Source organism: Rattus norvegicus, chromosome 4, assembly GCF_036323735.1.
Source record: "Rattus norvegicus strain BN/NHsdMcwi chromosome 4, GRCr8, whole genome shotgun sequence".
NCBI lineage: Eukaryota > Metazoa > Chordata > Mammalia > Rodentia > Muridae > Rattus > Rattus norvegicus.
The window spans coordinates 155,406,174-155,428,767 of record NC_086022.1 but is presented as its reverse complement, the minus strand read 5'-3'; the positions used below and the strand labels follow the sequence as shown (position 1 = coordinate 155,428,767).

The 22,594-nt window shown below is 46.5% G+C and overlaps 1 protein-coding gene across 5 annotated transcripts in view; it reads left to right on the top strand.

The window, feature by feature from the left end:
• Positions 1 to 3,271: 3,271 nt before the first annotated feature.
• Positions 3,272 to 22,594, top strand: part of Hdhd5 (haloacid dehalogenase like hydrolase domain containing 5) — a 52,716-nt gene continuing 33,393 nt past the window's right edge. The window contains exons 1-5 of one of the 5 annotated variants that reach the window (XM_039107661.2): positions 3,272 to 3,441; positions 14,536 to 14,739; positions 16,948 to 17,060; positions 19,722 to 19,827; positions 21,134 to 21,164. In XM_039107661.2, the coding sequence (XP_038963589.1) occupies positions 3,316 to 3,441; positions 14,536 to 14,739; positions 16,948 to 17,060; positions 19,722 to 19,827; positions 21,134 to 21,164 (580 nt within the window). In that variant the 5' untranslated portion in view covers positions 3,272 to 3,315. The remainder of the gene's footprint in view (positions 3,442 to 14,535; positions 14,740 to 16,947; positions 17,061 to 19,721; positions 19,828 to 21,133; positions 21,165 to 22,594) is intronic. The other 4 variants (XM_006237247.5, XM_063286119.1, XM_006237246.5 and 1 more) reach the window with 4 other exon arrangements.

Genomic DNA, 22,594 nt, shown 5'->3' with positions numbered 1-22,594 from the left:
TAGTGTATCTTAAATATCTAACAGGTATAAATATAGCTGAAAGATGTTAAGAGTCTGCAGACCTTTATGTAAGTTTTTTCCTTACCTACAAATTTACCTATTCATCCAAGGTTAAAGCCTTGTTCTAACAGGCACCTAGAAACTGTTTGTGCTTATGTTCACTGGTGTTTTGACGGCGTGTGTGTCTGACTGAGGGTGTCAGAAGCCCCGGAACCAGAGTCACAGACAGGTGTGAGCTTCGAAGCGGGTGCTGGGAATTAAACCAGGTCCTCTCCAAAGAGCAGCCCTACACTGTCTTTGTTTAAAAAGATCATTTCCAGGGGGCTGGAGAGATGGCTCAGCGGTTAAGAGCACTGACTGCTCTTCCAGAGGTCCTGAGTTCAAATCCCAGCAACCACATGGTGGCTCACAACCACCTGTAATGAGATCTGATGCCCTCTTCCTGTGTGTCTGAAGACAGCTACAGTGTCCTTGCATATAATAAATAAATCTTTTTTTTTAAAGACCTTTTCCTTTGAGCTTAAAGACAATCAAATGCAGCAAGTGATGTAGTTTTAACTGAATCTTGAACAATCTACAATTACTTGGGGATGCCAGCCATAGTGGATTATCCCAGCACTTGACAGGCAGAGGCAGCTGGATCTCTGTGAATTCCAGGCTAACCTTCATTACATAGTTGAGTTCCAGACTGACCAGAATCACATGTTGAAAACTTGTCTTAAAAACAATGGCCAGAGAGCACTTGCCTAGCAAGCGCAAGGCCCTGTATTCGGTCCCCAGCTCCGGAAAAAAAGAAAAAAACAAAACAAACAAACAAACAAAAAATGGCCAGGCAGTGGTGGTGACACATGCTTTTAATCCTAGCACAGAACTAGTTCCAGGACAGCTAGGGCTATACAGAGAAACCTTGCCTGGGAACAAAGAAAAAAGAATAACAATTACATATGAAAATGGCTTTTCAAAGAAAATTATGAGGGTTGGATAGGGGGCTCATTGGTTAAGAGCATTTGTTGGAGCCAGGTTCGATTCCCATACCTTACATGATGACTTAAAACTGTCCAAATCCCAGTTTAGGGGATCTGACAGACATGCACATTGTTCACAAACACTCATGCAGGTAAAACACTCATATACACAAAGTAAAATACATCTGAAATTATGGTGTTATGATTTATCCGTAAGTCATAAGATACTTTTGCAAGCTTTTAGTCTGGTTAAGCAATTTTTAAAATGATTATCTTTTAGGATTTAAAGGATCATTAGTATTTTGGTTATTGATCTTTTTTTTTTTTCAGGGGGAGGGAAAGAGGAGGGTGAGACAGGGCTTCTCTGTATAGCCCTGGCTCTTCTGGAAACCCCCTCTGTAAACCAGATTTTCCTGCCTCTGCCTTGAGAGGGCTGGGATTAAAGGCAAGGGCTACCACTGCCCCAAGGTTCCAGGTTTGTTTTTGTTTTTTAACTTTATTATAAAAAGAATTGGAGAAAAAAAGTCACAGACCCAGACTACACAGTTCAGTGAACTTCCGTAGTAGCCATTCAGAACAGAAGCTGTGTTTTACACTTTCTCTCTCATATGTTTTTATGTATCCTGTTGCTTTCAGAGGCACTCTCACCATTTGCATCCCCACTCTGGGCAGGATGGGTTGAAGACTGAGTTCTGAAGACTCCTATCTGGTGAGGGGTAAAATATGTTTTCACAGGAGGCTGTCACTAGAACAAGTGTGGATACAATTAAAGGCTACTAGCTGCTAAATCGGTTTCTTTATATTACTACTACTACTACTACTACTACTACTACTACTACTACTACTACTACTATTATTTAGACAATGTCTTGGGGTGATCCTCCTGCCAGCCTCTGGAGCGCTGGGATTATAGGTATGAGCCACCACTCACCGTTTCCTAAATTAGTTTATTTGAATAGCAGGAAGAGGTTAAAAAAAAAACCTATACAGCTGTATCTCTTGGCTGGAATGTGCTGTGTGCCATGGCAGGTTTGACTAACGGCAATACATCTTCCAATTTTTCCTCAACAGTGGTTACTGTGATTTTTTTTTTCCTTTTTCTTTTTTTTCGGAGCTGGGGACCGAACCCAGGGCCTTGCGCTTCCTAGGCAAGCGCTCTACCACTGAGCTAAATCCCCAACCCCCTGTGATTTCTGATCTTAGCCTTCAAAGCTGAGAAGCCATGCACACAACTGAAGTGAGATACACTGTAGGCTCACTCCCCCCCCCTCTACCCCCACTGACTGAAGCATTCTCTCCGCAGAGTGCTTAGCTGTACACCTTACATGTTTGTTGAATTCATTATCTGACTTCTGACATTATCTGACTTCCGACAATGACCATTTTCACCTTGTTTTCGCACATCAATACCCACCTACCTACCAAGTGTGAATCAAGGAGATCATTCAACATGTGGCTTTCCCGGGTTTTGGGTCAGAGCCCACAGGAAATAGGACTGTCACGCATGTTTACCGAATAAAAGGATTTTTAAAGAGTAAGATGCAGCGCCGGGCTGGAGAGATGGCTCAGTGGTTAAGAGCATTGACTGCTCTTGCCAAGGTCCAGAATTCAATTCCCAGCAACCACAAGGTGGCTCACAACCATCTATAATGGGATCTGTGCCCTCTTCTGGTGTGTCTGAAGACAGCGACAGTGTGCTCATATGCATAAATAAATAAATAAAATCTTTTTTTTTTTTTTTGGTTCTTTTTTTCAGAGCTGGGGACCGAACCCAGGGCCTTGCGCTTCCTAGGTAAGCGCTCTACCACTGAGCTAAATCCCCAGCCCTATAAAATCTTAAAAAAAAAAAAAAAGCAGCACTCCATTCAACATTCTTTGGATGAAGCTCAGAGGACGTGGGCCTCAAAACAAAGTTCTTCTTCCTCAACCTCGGATTCAAAGTCAGGCTGCCTAGTTCCACACGGTCGCCCCAGCTCCAAAAAGTCACCAAGTAAGGTTTCTGGAGTTGAGACTTCGGCCGAGAAACACGCTTCCGGAAGTCAGCAGATGCACTGATTGGTCAGGTGTCTGTCCTCCCAGCCCGGGTGGCCGCGCTCACCAACTTGCTGACCCCAAGTCTCCTCTCGGCGAAGCGAGAGACTCAGAGCCTCTCTATACAACTACAGAGACGCGAACGCCGCCCGCACGCTCTCTGCTCCGCACTGGGACTTCGAGTCCGTGGAGTATGGTCGGACTACCACCCCCGAGAGGCTCCGCGCGGGCGGCCGCTGATTGGTTGCTCGGTTGTGCGCGGGGAGGGGGCTCCAGAGTAGGCGAGACCCGCAGTCTACGCGTGCGCGCGACGAGCGCGATGGCTGCGCTCGCCCGGCTGGGGGTTCTCGGCCCCGGGCGCTGTCTGTGGAAGCTGCCTGTGCGCCTGTCCGCGGAGTTCCAGGGCTACGGACCCCGGAGGGGCTACGTCGCGGACCGCGCTGAGGTGAGGACGCATGGGGTCTGCACTCCCAGGGCTGGTGGGTGGGAGGGCCGTGCGGGGCATCGAGCATCCTGGCCTGGGGCCGCCCTCCCGGAGACCGTGGAGCCGCGGAATCCTTGGTCCTTTACGAGGCGGTGTCCGGGTGCTCACCTTCCGCCCGCTGGAAGAGTCCGTGTCCCAGGAAAACGATCCGAACCAAACCCAGGTCAGCGTTGCGTGGGTTCGCAGCTCCTTCCCGCGCGTCAGGAATGTTCCTCAGCAGTTAATTCGTTTCCACTTCTGTTTGAAGTAAAGACTTGCGGATTCGTATTTCTAAAAAGGTAACTGAATATGACCAGTGTACGGCTCAGGAGTGCAGCCGTCAAGGCAAAGGAGCTTTTATCATCATCATCATCATCATCATCACCACCACCACCACCACCACCACCACCACCACCACCACCACCATGATCAGTGTGTGTGTGTGTGTGTGTGTGTGTGTGGGAGAGAGAGAGAGAGAGAGAGAGAGAGAGAGAGAGAGAGAGAGAGAGAAAGAGAAGTAGGTATATGTAGGTAGGTTAGAGAACAACTTTGAGGATCTCACCTTCCAGTGTGTGTTGTATGGAACTCATATGTCTTCAGGTTTACAAAGCAAACTCTTTTTTTTTTTTTTTTCTTTTTTCCGGGGCTGGGGATCGAACCCAGGACCTTGTGCTTCCTCATAGCAAACTCTTTTAACAGCCATCTTGCTGGGCTTTGATTTTTTTTTTTTTATGTGAGTTTCCAAAAATTAAGAGAGAGTATGAATTCCAAATTTTTTTTTAAAGATTTATTTATTCATTTATTATATATAAGTACACTGTAGCTGTCTTCAGATACACCAGAAGAGGGCATCGGATCTCTTTACATATGGTTGTGAGCCACCATGTGGTTGCTGGGAATTGAACTCAGGACCTCTGGAAGAGCAGTCAGGTGCTCTTAACCGCTGAGCCATCTCTCCAGCCCGAATTCCAAATTTTTATCTTTCAGATAAACAGTCACAGCGTTTTGGCATGCCTGCTTATCTCTCCCACTTTGCAGCTGTAAGACTTTAAATCCTGGGGTTCTTATCATTTCAACCCTAAACTATGTGGGAACCTTTAAAAAGAGGTGTTTTATTTATTTATTTATTTATTTATTTATTTATTTATTTGTTTTTATTAACTTGAGTATTTCTTATTTACATTTCGAGTGTTATTTCCTTTCCCGGTTTCCAGGCAAACATCCCCCTAATCCCTCCCCCTCCCCTTCTTTGTGGGTGTTCCCCTCCCCATCCTCCCCCCATTGCCACCCTCCCCCCAACAATCACGTTCACTGGGGGTTCAGTCTTAGCAGGACCCAGGGCTTCCCCTTCCACTGGTGATCTTACTAGAATATTCATTGCTACCTATGAGGTCAGAGTCCAGGGTCAGTCCATGTATAGTCTTTAGGTAGTGGCTTAGTCCCCGGAAGCTCTGGTTGCTTGGCATAGTTGTTCATAAGGGGTCTCGAGCTCCTTCAAGCTCTTCGAGTTCTTTCTCTGATTCCTTCAACGGGGGTCCTATTCTCAGTTCAGTGGTTTGCTGCTGGCATTCGCCTCTGTATTTGCTGTATTCTGGCTGTGTCTCTCAGGAGCGATCTACATCCTGCTCCTGTCGGCCTGCACTTCTTTGCTTCATCCATCTTGTCTAATTGGATGACTGTATATGTATGGGCCACATGTGGGGCAGGCTCTGAATGGGTGTTCCTTCTGTATCTGTTTTAATCTTTGCCTCTCTATTCCCTGCCAAGGGTATTTTTGTTCCCCTTTTAAATAAGGGGTGAAGCATTCACATTTTGATCATCCGTCTTGAGTTTCCTGTGTTCTAGGCATCTAGGGTAATTCAAGCATTTGGGCTAATAGCCACTTATCAGTGAGTGCATACCATGTGTGTTTCTCTGTGATTGGGTTACCTCACTCAGGATGATATTTTCCAGTTCCAACCATTTGCCTACGAATTTCATAAAGTCATTGTTTTTGATAGCTGAGTAATATTCCATTGTGTAGATGTACCACATTTTCTGTATCCATTCCTCTGTTGAAGGGCATCTGGGTTCTTTCCAGCTTCTGGCTATTATAAATAAGGCTGCTATGAACATAGTGGAGCATGTGTCTTTTTATTATTTTTTTTTAAAGATTTATTCATTTATTATATATAAGTACACTGTAGCTGTCTTCAGATGCACCAGAAGAGGGCATCAGATCTCTTTACAGATGGTTGTGAGCCACCATGTGGTTGCTGGGAATTGAACTCAGGACCTCTGGAAGAGTAGTCGGGTTCTCTTAACCACTGAGCCATCTGTCCAGCCCGCACGTGTCTTTTTTATATGTTGGGGCATCTTTTGGGTATATGCCCAAGAGAGGTATAGCTGGATCCTCAGGCAGTTCAATGTCCAATTTTCTGAGGAACCTCCAGACTGATTTCCAGAATGGTTGTACCAGTCTGCAATCCCACCAACAATGGAGGAGTGTTCCTCTTTCTCCGCATCCTCGCCAGCATTTGCTGTCACCTGAGTTTTTGATCTTAGCCATTCTCACTGGTGTGAGGTGAAATCTCAGGGTTGTTTTGATTTGCATTTCCCTTATGACTAAAGATGTTGAACATTTCTTTAGGTGTTTCTCAGCCATTCGGCATTCCTCAGCTGTGAATTCTTTGTTTAGCTCTGAACCCCATTTTTTAATAGGGTTATTTGTCTCCCTGTGGTCTAACTTCTTGAGTTCTTTGTATATTTTGGATATAAGGCCTCTATCTGTTGTAGGATTGGTAAAGATCTTTTCCCAATCTGTTAGTTGCCGTTTTGTCCTAACCACAGTGTCCTTTGCCTTACAGAAGCTTTGCAGTTTTATAAGATCCCATTTGTCGATTCTTTTTTTTTTTTTTTTTGGTTCTTTTTTTCGGAGCTGGGGACCGAACCCAGGGCCTTGCGCTTCCTAGGTAAGTGCTCTACCACTGAGCTAAATCCCCAGCCCCCATTTGTCGATTCTTGATCTTAGAGCATAAGCCATTGGTGTTTTGTTCAGGAAATTTTTTCCAGTGCCCATGTGTTCCAGATGCTTCCCTAGTTTTTCTTCTATTAGTTTGAGTGTATCTGGTTTGATGTGGAGGTCCTTTATCCACTTGGACTTAAGCTTTGTACAGGGTGATAAGCATGGATCGATCTGCATTCTTCTACATGTTGACCTCCAGTTGAACCAGCACCATTTGCTGAAAATGCTATCTTTTTTTCCATTTGATGGTTTTGGCTCCTTTGTCAAAAATCAAGTGCCCATAGGTGTGTGGGTTCATTTCTGGGTCTTCAATTCTGTTCCATTGGTCTATCTGTCTGTCTCTGTACCAATACCATGCAGTTTTTATCACTATTGCTCTGTAATACTGCTTGAGTTCAGGGATAGTGATTCCCCTGAAGTCCTTTTATTGTTGAGGATAGTTTTAGCTATCCTGGGTTTTTTGTTTTCCAGATGAATTTGCAAATTGTTCTGTCTAACTCTTTGAAGAATTGGATTGGTATTTTGATGGGGATTGCATTGAATCTGTAGATCGCTTTTGGTAGAATGGCCATTTTTACTATATTAATCCTGCCAATCCATGAACATGGGAGATCTTTCCATCTTCTGAGGTCTTCTTCAATTTCTTTCTTCAGAGTCTTGAAGTTCTTATTGTACAGATCTTTTACTTGCTTGGTTAAAGTCACACCAAGGTACTTTATATTATTTGGGTCTATTATGAAGGGTGTCGTTTCCCTAATTTCTTTTTTTTTTTTTTTTTTTTTTTGGTTCTTTTTTTCGGAGCTGGGGACCGAACCCAGGGCCTTGCGCTTCCTAGGTAAGCGCTCTACCACTGAGCTAAATCCCCAGCCCCGTTTCCCTAATTTCTTTCTCGGCTTGTTTCTCTTTTGTGTAGAGGAAGGCTACTGATTTATTTGAGTTAATTTTATACCCAGCCACTTTGCTGAAGTTGTTTATCAGCTTTAGTAGTTCTCTGGTGGAACTTTTGGGATCACTTAAATATACCATCATATCATCTGCAAATAGTGATATTTTGACTTCCTCTTTTCCGATCTATATCCCCTTGACCTCCTTTTGTTGTCTGATTGCTCTGGCTAGAACTTCAAGAACTATATTGAATAAGTAGGGAGAGAGTGGGCAGCCTTGTCTAGTCCCTGATTTTAGTGAGATTGCTTCAAGTTTCTCTCCATTTAGTTTAATGTTAGCAACTGGTTTGCTGTATATGGCTTTTACTATGTTTAGGTATGGGCCCTGAATTCCTATTCTTCCCGGGACTTTTATCATGAAGGGGTGTTGAATTTTGTCAAATGCTTTCTCAGCATCTAATGAAATGATCATGTGGTTTTGTTCTTTCAGTTTGTTTATATAATGGATCACGTTGATGGTTTTCCGTATATTAAACCATCCCTGCATGCCTGGGATGAAGTCTACTTGATCATGGTGGATGATTGTTTTGATGTGCTCTTGGATTCTGTTTGCCAGAATTTTATTGAGTATTTTTGCGTCGATATTCATAAGGGAAATTGGTCTGAAGTTCTCTTTCTTGGTTGGGTCTTTGTGTGGTTTAGGTATAAGAGTAATTGTGGCTTCATAGAAGGAATTCGGTAGTGCTCCATCTGCTTCAATTTTGTGGAATAGTTTGGATAATATTGGTATGAGGTCTTCTATGAAGGTCTGATAGAATTCTGCACTAAACCCATCTGGACCTGGGCAAAAGAGGTGTTTTAAACTGAACCACAGTGCTACTACCATGCCTAACAAATTCCTCTCAACTTATTTTGAAGTTATAAGTTGTTGTGTGTAAGAAGCCTCAATATGTTCCCTCACTGACCTGGAACTCACCCTGTAGACCAGGCTAGCGGAAAATCCTTGACGAGCCATCCTCCTGCCTCTGCTTCCTAGGTGCTAGGATTACAGGTATGTGCCACCAGGCCTGGTTTCAAGGATCCAGAAGAGTGTTGCTTCAATTCACAGTGGGACAAAAATGAAGTTGAAGTGATTGACCTTTTGGGAAATATTTCGAGGGAAGTGCTTCCCACCCCTCCTTTGGGTCACACAAGACCCATTACTGAAGACCTAGAGGGGCCTAAGCGTAGTGTCAGGGCAAGTTTATGGAGAAATTGTACCCTCTCATCTGTTCAGGCCTATATGCTGATTCTCTCCAAGAAGAGCAAGATGATAAAATCAGGACAAAACTCTGAAGAAAAAAAAAAGTAAGGGCTTCCTGTGGTCACTGAAGTTTCCCCACGAGTCCGAGTTAAGAGCCCATTAGCCCTTTTTTGAGCAATAGGGAAGGGCCGCAGGGATCCTGAGAGCCACTGGGTATGAGTAAAGGACACTGATTACACTGAAGTAGGTGATGGGTGCAGTGTGGCCAGACAGAGGCCTCAGTCCCTCCGAGAACCCTCGCTTGCCCCCAGGAGCAGCCCAGGGAGTAATGAAGAGGCGCCAGCCTTGCCCATTGCTCAGTGTGAATGGGGATTCAGGACCCAGCACTTGTAAAGCCAGCAGAGAAGCCCTTGACTCATTCTCTCAGAAGTTGGTTCTTTGATCAGGGGGAAGGAGCTGAGAAAAGAACCCAGGCATCATACAAGTTAAGTAATAATTGGTCACACTCTTTAGTAGCTGGTATTGGGGGGGGGGGGACATGGTGGGAGGGGACACAGCGTCGTTAGGTAACACGGCATTTGGAGATAAGACACTTCCTCAGAGTTTGATAGAACACATAGAAATAGGTTTGTTATATGTTTGGCTTGGAGCCCAGTATACTCTCCTGAGCTAAGGTGCAGTGGGATCAGCCTTGGAGGCTTTTGGCTCTGTTTGTGTGTTTCCTGCATACGTCTCTCTGGCTGGTATTTTCTGGTGGTTAGAAGTGATGGTCTTATTGATTTGAGTCGGTGTCTCCCTTTTTCCAGTTTTCCTCCCCACCTTCAACTTGGCCCATGGGTTAAGCCTAGGAGACTGTGCGTACATAAGCTGGGTAAAGGCCACTCCCCTGGGAGCTCTTACCTGCTTAATGGAAGGAAAATAAGGCCATTACTTAGTCTCCTTCTTAGCGTACCTGACACAGAACGTCAGAACGTCGTCTCCTGATCTCTACTTGGTTTCCATGTTACCTGGACTGCTGCTTCTCTGAGGTTTCACGTGTTCCACCCTTAAATGGCGCTGTTCTTCCTACTTCCCACTTCCAAAAAAACTACTTTCAAAAAGCTTTTTTTGCCAGGTGGTGTTGGTACATGCCTTTTATCCCAGCATTCAGGAGGTGGAGGCAGGGGGATCTTGTGTGAGTTTGCATTAACAGCAAAAAATCATGTGCAGCCAGCTGGATGTCTCCATGTGGACATGCGTGTCTGCAAGTGGGTGTGGGTGTGTGTCTGCAAGTGATTGTGTGTGTCTGCATGTGGGTATGTGTGTGTCTGCAAGTGGGTATGTGTGTGTGTCTGCAAGTGACTGTGTGTGTCTGCATGTGGGTGTATGTGTCAGCAAGTGGGTGTGTGTGTCTGCATGTGGACATGTGTGTCAGCATGTAGGCCTGTGCACCCAAGGGCACATACTTTTGGCGGCCAGAGGCATCGCATCCCCTGGAGCTGAAGTTGTGGACAGCTGTGAGGTGCTGGTGTAGGTGCTGGGAACCAAACTTGGGTCCTCTGAAGAGCAGCAAGTGCTCTTAACCACCGAGCATCTCTTCAGCTGACAGACATTTCCATCTGTAGTCCTGCCCCACAGGTCCTTCCTGACTGACCACCCGCTGTTCCCCTTGGTTCACTGCTGCACATCAGCATCAGTCTTTCTCTCATGGTCCCCAGGGCCCCCATAAAACTCACAGCGATCCCTGTTGCTCTCCTCCCTACCCTGCACCTTAGTAGTTTCTAATTCCCGGCGAATTCCCTTCCTAGTAAAAGGTGCCCTTTCTCTCTCATTGTGTGGTGTTTCATTTGAGTATGTGAACTATATAACATACTGAGTCTCTGTGTGACCTCTTTCTTACACACAGGTAGTGCAGTAGGGACATTGATTACGGGGTAAATAAAACGGAAACCCTTCCCATCGGCCTCCTGCTTTCCTGTCTCGTCTTTAAAATTTTAAAATTCCACATATGAGGAAAACTGGTGCTTGCCTTTCTGCGCCTGGTTTACTTATTTATAGATCAGTTCATCCAGTTTCCTGACTTCTCCATTCTTGCTGCTGCCTGAAATAAATTCCCTACCATTGCTGTCTTGGTTGCAGAAGGTCCCCTCTTGTCCCTCACCTCAATTCCCTTCTTGTTCTCTCTGTAGGCACGATCCTCTGTGATCAGGCCTGAGGATGCCATTTTCCTTTTTCAGATTTCAAGGTACAGGAGCCTGTGGTTAGTCCTCCATCCCTGCAGGTGAGGTCCACTGGTCCAGGCCTTTCTCACTACCCACGTTCCTCAGCATAGACTGTCCTGGGGCTGTGTTTTTAAGTATCTTTTCTCCTCATCTGTGGTCAGGGGCTTTTCCTGTCCTGCACAACTGATTGGGCCCTTGGGAGACTGTTGTTTTGTTTTGATTTACATTATTTTATTATATGTGTGCGACATGAGTATGTGCATGGCACAGTTCATGTGTGAAGGTCAGAGGCTAATTGCAGGAGTAGGGTCTCAGCTACCTTATAGATTCTGTGGATTTAACTCAGCAAGTGCCACTACCCACTGAGCCACCTGATGTCCGGATGTTTCTGAAACACTGTTTCCCTAGGAAACCTGGGCTGGCCTTGAATTCACACTCCGTAAGTCTCCCAAGTGCTGGGACTGCAGGCACGCACCACCACACTTAGTTTAACAGTTTTGACAGGTGAGTTTAGTATGTAGTGCTTTCACTGATAGCTCAAGATTCTCTTCCCAGAAACTCAGCCTGTTTACCATACATGTAATTATCAGGCTTAGAATGTTCAGAGCTAGGGATCTAACCTGCCTAGCATGTGTAAGGTCCATGATTCTATCTCTAGTTGTTCTGAGAAGTTGGACCTTTAGAAGGATTCCTGTTTGTAGAATGCGGCTGCTTGTTTTCTAGACTAGCTCCCATTCTGCCTGTTAACTCAGCATGAGGCCTACAGAGAGCCCTGCGTGGGCTTTTGTTTAAGACAGGTCTCATTATAGAGCTCTGGCTGCCCCAACCTCCTAGAGCGAGGACTACAGGCCTGTGACACCGTGCCTTTTCTTACCTGGGTCTGGCTTCTCATCACTGATAGGGCTCTGTGCGTAGACCTCATGTGTTCTGAGAGTGGCTTGACTTAGCTGGCACCAACAAAGGAGAAATAGCAGACAGGTTAGGCTAGTTCATTTGTTTTGAAAATTGAGAAATATCTTTTATATTAGCAGGCAGTTTATAAACTAAGAAATGGAATGTTTAGAAATTGGGGAGTGGCTATAGAAGTGGTGGTGCCCGCTGTTAATCCCAGCACTCACATGGCCCAGGCAGGCAGATCTCTATGAGTTCCAGGCCAGCCTGGTCTAAGGAGCAGGTTCCGGGACGGCCAGGGCTACACAAAGAGACCCTGTCTCATTTAAAAAAAGGGGGGGGGGCAATGAGAATTGAACTTTTTGTTAGGCCTCATGCATGGTAGGTAGAAATACCACCACTGAACTGTGTCTCCAGCCTTGAATATTTTTTAAATATTCAAGTTAATGAAGTTTAATAATTATCTTTATTGCAAGGATGAAATACAGTGCCAGTGGCCATGTAGGTTGACGTGTTTTTCAAAGGACAGCTGGGGAGTTAACTCTGCTTCTAGCATGTGCGGTCTGCGGAGGAAGCTCAGTGTCAGTGTCAGCGTCTAGCATGTGCGGTCTGCGGAGGAAGCTCGGTGTCAGGTTTGTGCTCCTGCCGGGCCCGTTTCACCGGCCAAACTCAACTTTTTTCTTTGTTGAGTTGGGGACACACTGTATGTCCCTGGCTGTCTGGAACTTGCTGTGTAGATGAGGTCACAGAGATGCTTTCCTCTACCTCAGGAATGACCAATGGAATGGTGTTACTGGTTTATTCACTCGGAATGTTAGGGAACTAGAAATGATGTTTAGGGAGTGGACTATGTCTAGAAATTGGCAAGTCACCAAAGAGACACCAACTAAAAAATATAAGATGGGCCGCTGGGCACGGTGGGCCACGTCTTAATCCCAGTGTTTAGGAAGCAGAGGCAGGAGGATCTCTGAGTTTGAGGCCAGCCCAATCTAAAGTGAGTTCCAGAACAGCCAGGGACACACAGAGAAACCCTGTCTTGAAAAACCAAAACAAACAAACATAGTGAGGTGGAAGTAAAGAGTAACACGATCACATTTGTACATGTGTGCATGTAGGCAGGCGCACTGTTAAATGTATGTAGTACGTTTCCAGAGAACATAAAAGCGAGAGTTGGACCATCTGGGAAAGTTGAGAATCTCTTAAAATATTTAATGCTATTGGTAGCAGTTGAAGGGCTTCATTTGTTTGAAACTTTGTGTATGTTGTTAGAGTAAAATGAACACATTTTTTTAAAAGATAAAATTATGTAGCCCAGGCTGTCCGAACTTACTCTGCAACTGAGGTTGGCCTCTTAGGTGCTAGGATTATGAGTACGTCGCTGAACATGATTATAAAATGATTTTTTCTTTTTGAAAAGTGATGCTAGAAATTGAACGTATGTCCTGAAGCACACTAGACAAGTATACTTACCACTAAGGTATATTCCAGCCTCTAAAACAATCTTTCCCCCTTCAAACTTTAGTTAAAAAATTCAAAGCATATACTGGATCCATTTTCAGAAAAGCCGCTTTCGTACGAGTCGGGGATGCGGGACACCACCTTCCACCTGAACTGAAGGTGTTCTCTTCTCAAATTTAGTTCCCCCGAGTATGTCATCACATGGATTGGGTTAAACTCTTGGCACCAGTGTCCTGATGGGAATGCTGGTGCCAGCGCAAATAGGGACACTTCAGGAATCTGTCCTTGGGCCGGACTGTGCTAATCTCTGTCATTCCAGTTTTAGTGTGTGTGCTGGCGAAGGGAGCACTAAAGCGAAACCTCAATAGGGCTGGGCATGGTGACACACAGCAGTGGCACACAACAGTGACACAGCAGTGACAACAGTGACACATAACAGTGGCACACAATTCCAGCAATTGGAAGGAAGGCCGCAGCGGTGGATCTCAGAGACTCCACACTAGCTGTGTCTAAGTAGTGAGTTCCAGACTGGCCAGGTCCACAAAGTGAGGCCTTGTCTCAAAACACAGAGAGAGGTGAGGGGTGAGGGGGGGGGGAGGACAAAGAAGAAGAAAAGATGGGGCAGATGGATGGCTCAGCAGTTATGAGCACTGGGTGCCATTACCAACATCCACTCGATGGCTCACAGTGACTCGTAGCTGCAGTTCCAAGGGATCCGACACCCTGCCTGACCTCTTCAGGTATCAGATACACACATGGTGCACAGTACGCACAACCTGGCAGAACACTATATGCATAGTGTTTCCCTCAAAGATGGCTATGAATACCAATGCTTTTGGTTAAAATGTTTATCTCCCACAGAGAACCGGGCACAGAATTATGTTTTAATAGTAACAGCTATGGGGTAAAAAGGAGTAAAGGAGAAGATTTAAACTGGTTGTACTAAAGTGCTGGGCTCGTGGTTTCTTTGGATCCCTCTATTTCCAGTTTTAAATTGCTTGTATTGTTTGCTGTGTGCCCAGCGCTTGCTTCAGATTCACTGTGTAGCCCAAGATGGACATGCCTGCCTCTGCCTGCTGAGTGCTGGGGATACCGGTGCGTGCCACTGTGCCTGGTACAGAGTTAACCTCAGGGAGGGAGCTCTGTGTTCCGTAAACTTAAACATCTTTGCTACACGTGGATTTGGCCAGTTAGAAGTCCCGTGCCTTGGTGCAGCTCAGTGGTAGAGTCTTAGTCTCTAGCACCACCAAAGGACAGGGAAGAAAGCAGGCTGTGCCTCGTTTACGCCACGGCTCACCAGGGGGCTGAGGACAGACCTTCCTAAAAGAGATTGTCTCTTTCCCTGAGTTTCTTCTGTCTCTTGACTCATGCCGGTTCTCTCTCCTCCCCTCGTAGCGTTCTCCCACCTTTGGCTTACTGTTCGACATTGATGGAGTGCTGGTCCGAGGCCACAGGGTGATCCCAGCTGCTCTGGAAGCATTCAGCAAGCTGGTAAACTCCCAGGGGCAGCTGCAGGTACCTGTGGTTTTTGTCACAAATGCTGGGAACATCTTACAGCGTGACAAAGCCCAGGAGCTGTCAGCCCTGCTGGAGTGCAAGGTAAGAAGTAACCAGAGGCATGGAAACCCAAACCAGATTCCTATTGGAGCCTCCGCCCCACCCCTTCCTGCCTTGGTTAGGCTGAGGTACAGCTGGGGCAGTGGGAGTCCGAGACTACATAAGTTCTCACAGTTCCAGCCTAGCCTTGTGATGACATCAGTAAAGTCTTCTTCACACACAATTGAGTGAGCACAGAAATCCAGCTTGTGGGGCTGAGGACGAGGTTCAGTGGGTAGGATTTGTGCCTAGTACATGTGAAGCCACAAGTTGGGTCCCAGCATGGCGTTACTAGCTATAGTGGTGCACACTCTTCATGGGCCTTGTTCAAAACCAGGCTGGATTACCCTATGTGGGGAGGTGGGACGGAGATAGGATTCTGCCCCTACACTTTGAGACAAGCACTTATGCATCTGTTAGTAGATGGTGATGACTCTGATGTCTGGCCGCACTTCACTAATTCTGGGATCACAGCTGTGCACTACCACACCTGCTTTATGTGCTGGGAATTAAACCCAGGGCTTCATGCCTACGCGGCAAGCACTCGGCCAGCTGTGTCCCCAGCCCAGCAGTTTAGTTTGTTGTCTTCATGACTCTTCTAGAAGTTTGGCCCCTGAAAGTGAAGGTCACTTGTGTTCACCATTCCACAGTGCAGATGGGGCTGTGCAATAGTAGCTCTCATTAATAACAGTAATAGAACGAGTGGCAGGTACCTGAGAGACTGAAGCAGCAGGCCTATGACTTATAGGTGACTTGGGCTGCATATAGACTTTGGGACAAGAAAATAACAAAAATTGCAACCATGCACATGGCCTGCAGATGTACCTCTCTGTGAGTGCTGTCCTCTGAAATCCTAGCAGCTTTCCCCTTTGTAGTTAGTTCCTCACTGCATCCAAGACGGGCGGGCAGTCAGGGCGGGCACCTGTTCGGTAAGGGTGAACTAAGTTTTGAGAAGGGGTTCTTTGTAACCAAGAGAGTCAATAAAGGCTGATTGGTGGAGGTTGAATCCAGGGTAGAGACTGAATCCAGTATATTGAAACCCTTTTTTCCATAAAGGGCTCTAAAAGCATTCCAAGGAACCTGGTGTGGTCATGAGCACTTCTGTTTGCACAGAGGAGACCAAGGAAAGAGGATAATACAAGTTTGGGACCAGCCTGAGCTGTGTAGTGAGACCTCCATCAAAATAGTAATAGAGACTACACTGTTGGAGCTAGTGCTGAAAATCTAAGTCTTGGGACCCGGGGATGGCACCACAGGTCAGGTGCTTGAGTTTCATCTCTAGCACCCACCTGAAAAGCCAGGCTTGGTGGCAGGCATGTCTGTAATCCCAGGGCTGGAGGGGCTGGGGACAGTTGTATCCCTGAGGCTCGCTGGCCAGCCAGTACAGCCTGTCAGCCAGTCTGGCAAAACAGGGATCTCTAGGTTGAGTAAGAGACTCAAAAAATAAGTAGAGTGTGGAGAGAATTGAGAAAGACACCCAGGGTTGGCCTCAGGTTCTCCACACACGCATCTTCTCACATACATGTACACACACATGCATACAACACAAACTAGACCTTGGGCTGGGGTATGAGTCAGTGACAGAATACTCACTTCTGATACCACTGCAGAGGTAAGGGTAAGCCCAATTTTTAAGTAGAAGTGAAAACACAGTGTCTGTGTCCAAGACAGATTTATTCTGACCATGGTTGCAAAGTCTGTGGTTTCCAGCACGGATATTAAGAACTCTGAGGGGTCTCTAAGCTAAGCTCAGCAGGATCTTACATCTGATAATGCTGCTCTTATTTTGTGTGTTGAGAATTAAATTTGGCAATTCCCTATTTGGTTGAACCCATGGTCTCCCACAGACTGGGCTAGTTAGTACTCTGTCACTGAGCTACATTTCCAGCCCTAGGTAAGTTCTTGTTATGTGACTAAGTCTTAGCAAGTGTCAGGTGCTAGGAGAGGCTTTTACAGTGGTTGGTTGGTTGGTTGGTTTATTTATTTATTTATTTATTTATTTATTTATTTATTTATTTATTTATTTAAAACCCAGGGCCTTGCACTTGCTAGGCAAGTGCTCTACCACTGAGCTAAATCCCCAACCACAGTGTTTTGTTTTTAGCCCCCTCCTGCCCCACTTCCCAGTGACAGACCCCAGTGGCTATCTCCCTGTTATTTTCTCTCAACCCTATCTTCCTCTGCTTTCCTGTTCCTTGGTTGTCTCTGTAGGTGGATCCAGACCAAGTCATTCTTTCTCACAGCCCCATGAAACTCTTCTTGCAGTACCACAACAAGCGGATGCTAGTGTCTGGGCAGGGACCCCTGGTGGAAAATGCCAGAGCGTATCCTTTTCATGTTGCTGTTCTGGATGGAGAGGAGGGTGAAGGCCTGAGGTGCCGGAGTTGTGCAGTGGGATGTTGGGAAACCAGGATAAATGCTTTGTGTGGTCAGCCCTTGAGACTGTTGGCAGCAGACCACAGACCACATCAGAGCTATCCGAAAAACCTAGTGTGCAGAGTCCTTTGTCCTAATCTTGAGGAATCTTGATCTGGTATGTCTCCATAAGAATTCAAGAATCTTTTAAGTCAACGATTCTCAGCCTGTGGGTTGTGACTCCTTTGGGGGTCGGATGACCCTTCCACAGGGGTTACACATCAGATAACACTAGATTCTTCATTATGATTTATGACAGTAGCAATATTACATTCATGAAGTAGCAACGACAGTGACTTTATGCCTGGGGATCACCACCATATGTGGAACTGTATGAAAGGGTTGGAGCGTTAGGAAACTGAGAACCACTGCTCCAGTGGGAGTATCGCACTAGCCTTCATCCTTCCTCATCAGCTCCTGTTTTGGATTAGTGTACTTTTGGTTATGTGTACTCAGAAAGCAAAGGACAGGGTCACAAGGCAGCTTGTTCATGTGCCCTGGATGCTTCCTGGGAACCATGCTAGGCTGTGCTCTAAGGCAGGTTGGGACCCTGGTAAGAGCATGGGGAATGTGACTTACACGGGGGCGTCATGCTTAGGAAGGGAAAACATACCCACAAACCACAGAGGAATGTGTAAGAGAGCGGGTGTTCTCTAGAGGAACAGAATTGATAGGATAAACATAAATGAGATTTATTCACTTTGCTTACACAGTAGGAGCTGGGTAGTTCAGAAATGGCTGTCTACTGTTAGAGAGCCTAAGAACTCTGTAGCTGCTCAGTCCACACCGATCGAGCCCTCAGCACTGAAAAGCTGCTGGCACTGAAAGCCCAAGTGGTCCTGGAGAGAACTTCAGTACATGCTGGAATTCCTCAGACCTCTTATATCTGACCATCTCCAAAAAGTGCCCCTACTCTAGCGAGAATCTTTCCCCTTCAGTTAATCCTTTCCCATTCCTGTCTTAGTCAACACTTCATGTCTCTTAGGTGAATGTAGGTCCAGCCAAGACGACAGTCATCGCAGGCGGGAAGCAGGCTCAGCTATGAGGGCACTGTGACCGAGTCTGGCCACCTGTGTGTGAAAGGAGTGCACTGACTCCCAGAGGTTGTTCTTTGATGGTCATAATCCCCACAAATAAATGTAATTAAAAAAGAGATGAACTGTTACAACACAAGGACTGGGCATGAGCTCAGTTGGAGAGTACTTGGTATCGTCATGAGGCCTTGGTTTGAATCCCAAGTACCACAAAGAAGAGAAGATGGCAGGGCCAGGGCAGTGGTTCAGCAGGTAAAAGCACTTGCTTCTAAGCTTAACCACCGTAGTTAGTCCCCAGGTTCCACACAGTGGGAGGAGAGAACCGACTTCTTAAGGTGTCTCCTGCCATCCAACATGCGCCCTCCCCAGCTAAATAAATGTATTTTTAAAGTTGAAAAGATGGGCTGAGAGGTTGAGATTGACTGCAGGTTTGGGCAGGTTTGTGCAGAGGGGGACCTCCGGAGCAGGGGTAAAGACTTGGGCATTAGAGGACAGAAAGATAGGCTGGGGGTGGACAATCTCCTCCTGAACTCAGCAGTGGACAGCTGCTGCAGGCTTTACTGCTGCTGGGTAGAGCTGTTAGAGTGACCATTTCCATCCTGGTTTTGAGTGTCATCTGAGACTAGTTAAGGTGGGATGGAGTTAGGGACAGGAGATGGAGGAGAACAGGCTGGAGTCAGCATGGTCTTCTGCATGACAGTCCCTTCCTTGCTGAATGGGGTTTGACAGTCAGTGTTGTTGTTTCTTCTAATTATTTGACTGTTGTGTGACTTTTCCTGGGGAGATGTGAACGCATCGAGGCAACCAGGTAGGGAGACAAGGCCAGACCAATTGACTTAATGAACCAGGCAGTTAGTTGGCGCGAAAGGGAACCACTTCACCAAAGGGCACGCCTCAGAAAATCCTGAAAGGTTTGAATGGTGGCTGATAAGAGCTGCATTCTGGGAGCTCCCTGGACGGCCTGCAGCAGCTCGGCTAATGGGAGTCTCTCTTCCCCCACAATCTTGTATAGCCATATGGGGGAGAGGAATTTAAGCAGTACAGGAGGGAGGTTGTGGATCTACTAACTTTCAGGGGTTCCCACTTCCCTCCAGGAGGGAATGTTTCAATCCAGAGGAAATAGCAATTCACCAGTTATTTGATTTTGCCTAGCTCCTCCCCACCCAGTACTTAGGATCACAGAGCACCAGTTTGAGTGGCCCTGGCATGGCAGAAGCTCCTTGAGTCCACAGTGGGGTTTTGGCCTCTTGTTCTCTGGGTCTTGCTGGTGTAGCTAGACTCAAGTACCTGGAATATGCCCTAGTGGGTGCCAAGGGATTGCACTGGTGTTGCACGCATCTGCTCTGTCTATGCAGTCCCGGCCTGCATGGCCTGCACTTGGTGACTGTCGGGTTTATGATAGTTGCCTGCCTGCCCGCCTGCCTGCCTGCCATGGTCTGGACTGGACTGGGTTGGGTCTGCCCTCTTGTCACCTGACTTATCTATAAAAGCATCTTCCCAGAACTGTGTAGCTTTGCTTCCCTGATCTTGCTACAGACTAGGCTTCCAGAATGTGGTGACAGTAGATGATCTGCGAATAGCCTTCCCAGAGCTGGACATGGTGGACCTTCAGCGGCGGCCGAAGACCATGGTAATAAGGACGGTGGGTCACTTCACCCTTCACTGTATTCCTGGGCTCTTTTTGTGGTTTTCTTCCTGTTTGTTCTTGGAGTGAATTCCTCGGTTGATGTGGCCGCCTTCTGTAAGGAGCTGCATGTTGGTTTACGGTGCTTCTGCACTGCCTTCTTGCAGTGGTGTGTCTGCAGAGGGCTGTGTCCCTGGGTAGGTAAGGGTGGCCGAGAGAAGCAGTGGGCTCCACTCTCTGGCCTTCTGCTTTGCAGGAATTACCTAGCAACTCTGTTCAGAGTCTGGGCCTTTGCTTAGGTCAACAGTGCACTTTGGTGACTTCCCCGGGTTTTCCTTTGTAAGTTACTCACTCCTGCTCCTTTACCCTGAAGCACAGCCAGGCTGCCTTGTGAGAAGAGAAACACTGATGACTGTCTTCCCGCTGCCCTTGCTGTTCAGCTCGTTGTTGAAGAAAGCAGCTTCATTTGTTTTGGGTGGCCAAACCTAGGTTGTGCAGACTTCGGAGGTCCCTGCCACCTAAGCTATACTCAGCCGTGATTTCTTACATCTTGGGGTCTTCAGTTCCAGGCCACTCTTTGATCCTTTGGAATATGATGGCCTGTCTCCTACAGTGCCTCTTGGCCTATCCTTCATAAAATCTTTTATACATTTGATAGTTTATGTTAACAATATAGGATTTGATAAAATACACTTACAGACAGATAGGCTTACTTCATTAATTTAATAGACCATAGATTATCAGTTCTCCTACCAGGATTTTCAAGCTATAGAGCAGATCCTGTCCTTTGGGAGCTTTCTCTGAGTCACTAAACTTCTGAGAAGAAGCAGAATATAGAGTGGGACACATCTCAGAACAGCTCCAAGGCTGAGCCTGGCACAGGAGAGCTGACTCACGTCAGCCAGGACTGCAGTGGTTCAGGGAAGAGTGAACCCACGGCTTGTAAGGAGAAAGAACGCCTCTGGAACTGGCATAAGGATGAGAATTCTAACGCCCAGAGAGCTCCTCTCTCACAGACTACCTCCCCCTTTAGCTCCCTGACTCTAGAGGCCCTTGCTCTCTGTCTGGGCTGGAAAAGCACAGCTGGCCACGCCTCTTGGACACCATCCCTCAGCAGGGATGGAGTCCAGTCTGGGCCATGGCTTCCTTTCCCTGGTGCTTCTTCTTCCTCAGTTTTGTCATCGTCGTCTTCGGTTGTGCTGGTCCTTGTGGGTGGTCTCTGGCCTTCGGGGGACCCGTCTTTCCTTCTCCTCCACTCTGGAGACTCGATGCCCCAGGGGTGGAAAGTGGCTGGCACTGATGGCACTTCTTTGTCTTTTGGCAGCGCCCGAGGAGTGACTTCCCTGCCATTGAAGGTAAAGAGGCCCTGTGCCGGGCAGCCGTGGGCTCTTTGTTTTCCCTCTCTCCTTTCAGACTCTTATGCAGATGGTGCACATCAGTGCACATCATGAGACGGTGTTGGGGGTTTCTCCTTCTCTGCAGTGCTTAACTTGAATTAGAAGCACAGTAACTCTCAGGAAGTCATAGGTATGGACAGTCTAGTATAGTGTCGCTTAGGTCTCCCTCGGACAAGAAAGACATTGTAACTTCTTACTGCCATCCTGAAGTAAAATACCTTTCCCATGAGTCATATCAGAAAGCAACCAGTGGCCAGTCGGAGTGGTGCACATTTGAAGCCTCCCCCTGTAGGGCTGAGGCATTTGAGGTCAAGGCTATCTGGGCTTCACAGGGACTCTTATCTCAAAACCAAACAAAGCAGTTTAGTGCAGGGAATGAAAGGAAAATGTCTTGGTGAGACATTGGCATTATAATTATCTGAGAAGTAAAATGATTGTTCTAAACTGAGCGACCTGGAGTGTTCCAGCAACAGATAAGGTCATGTTTTAGCACTGATACGGGCCTGTGGGCAGGGTTGCCACGGGGAGTTGATTTCTAAAATGGAGTTCTTGGGGTTTTTTGTTCGTTTTTTTTTTTGTTTTTGTTTGTTTGTTTTACTCTGTTTTGTTTGGAGATAGGATTTCTCTGTGTAGCCCTCGCTGTCCTAGAACTTGTTCTGTAGACCAGGCTGGCCTTGAACTCACAGAGTGCTTGCCTCTGTCTCCCAAAATTAAAGTTGTGTGTCACCACTGCCCAGCTAATTTATGGTAAATTTTTTTTTTTTTTTTGGCTCTTTTTTTCAGAGCTGGGGACCGAACCCAGGGCCTTGCGCTTCCTAGGCAAGCGCTCTACCACTGAGCTAAATCCCCAACCCCGGTAAATTTTTTTTTAAAGAATTATTTATTTAAGTGAGTATACTTCAGACACACCAGAAGAAGGCACTGGATCCCGTTACAGGTAGTTATGAGCCACTGTGTGGTTGCTGGGAACTAGACTCAGGATCTCTGGAAGAGCAGTCAGTGCTCCTAACCACTGAGCCATCTCTCTAGCCCCCTCGTGGTAAATTTTTAAGAAATATTTGGAGTCTCTTGGTTGATTGTATGATCACTTAAAAACTGTTAAAACTGTACAATACTTTGGAAGGCTGGAGAGATGGCTTAGCAGGTAAAACCTAGGTTTTGCAGGCCTAGGTTTGAGTTCCAGCCCCCACATGGTAACTCACAACCGTCTGTAGATTCAGTTCCTGATAAATCAAGAGCCTTCTTTAGTCGTCCACAAACTCACACCAGGTGTGCACATAAATACATGCTGGCAAAACACTCATCCACGCAAGAATAAATAAGTAAGTAAATACTTTGTGGTTAGACATAAGATGGAGTTTCTCCAGCAGTTATGGGTGAACACTGGG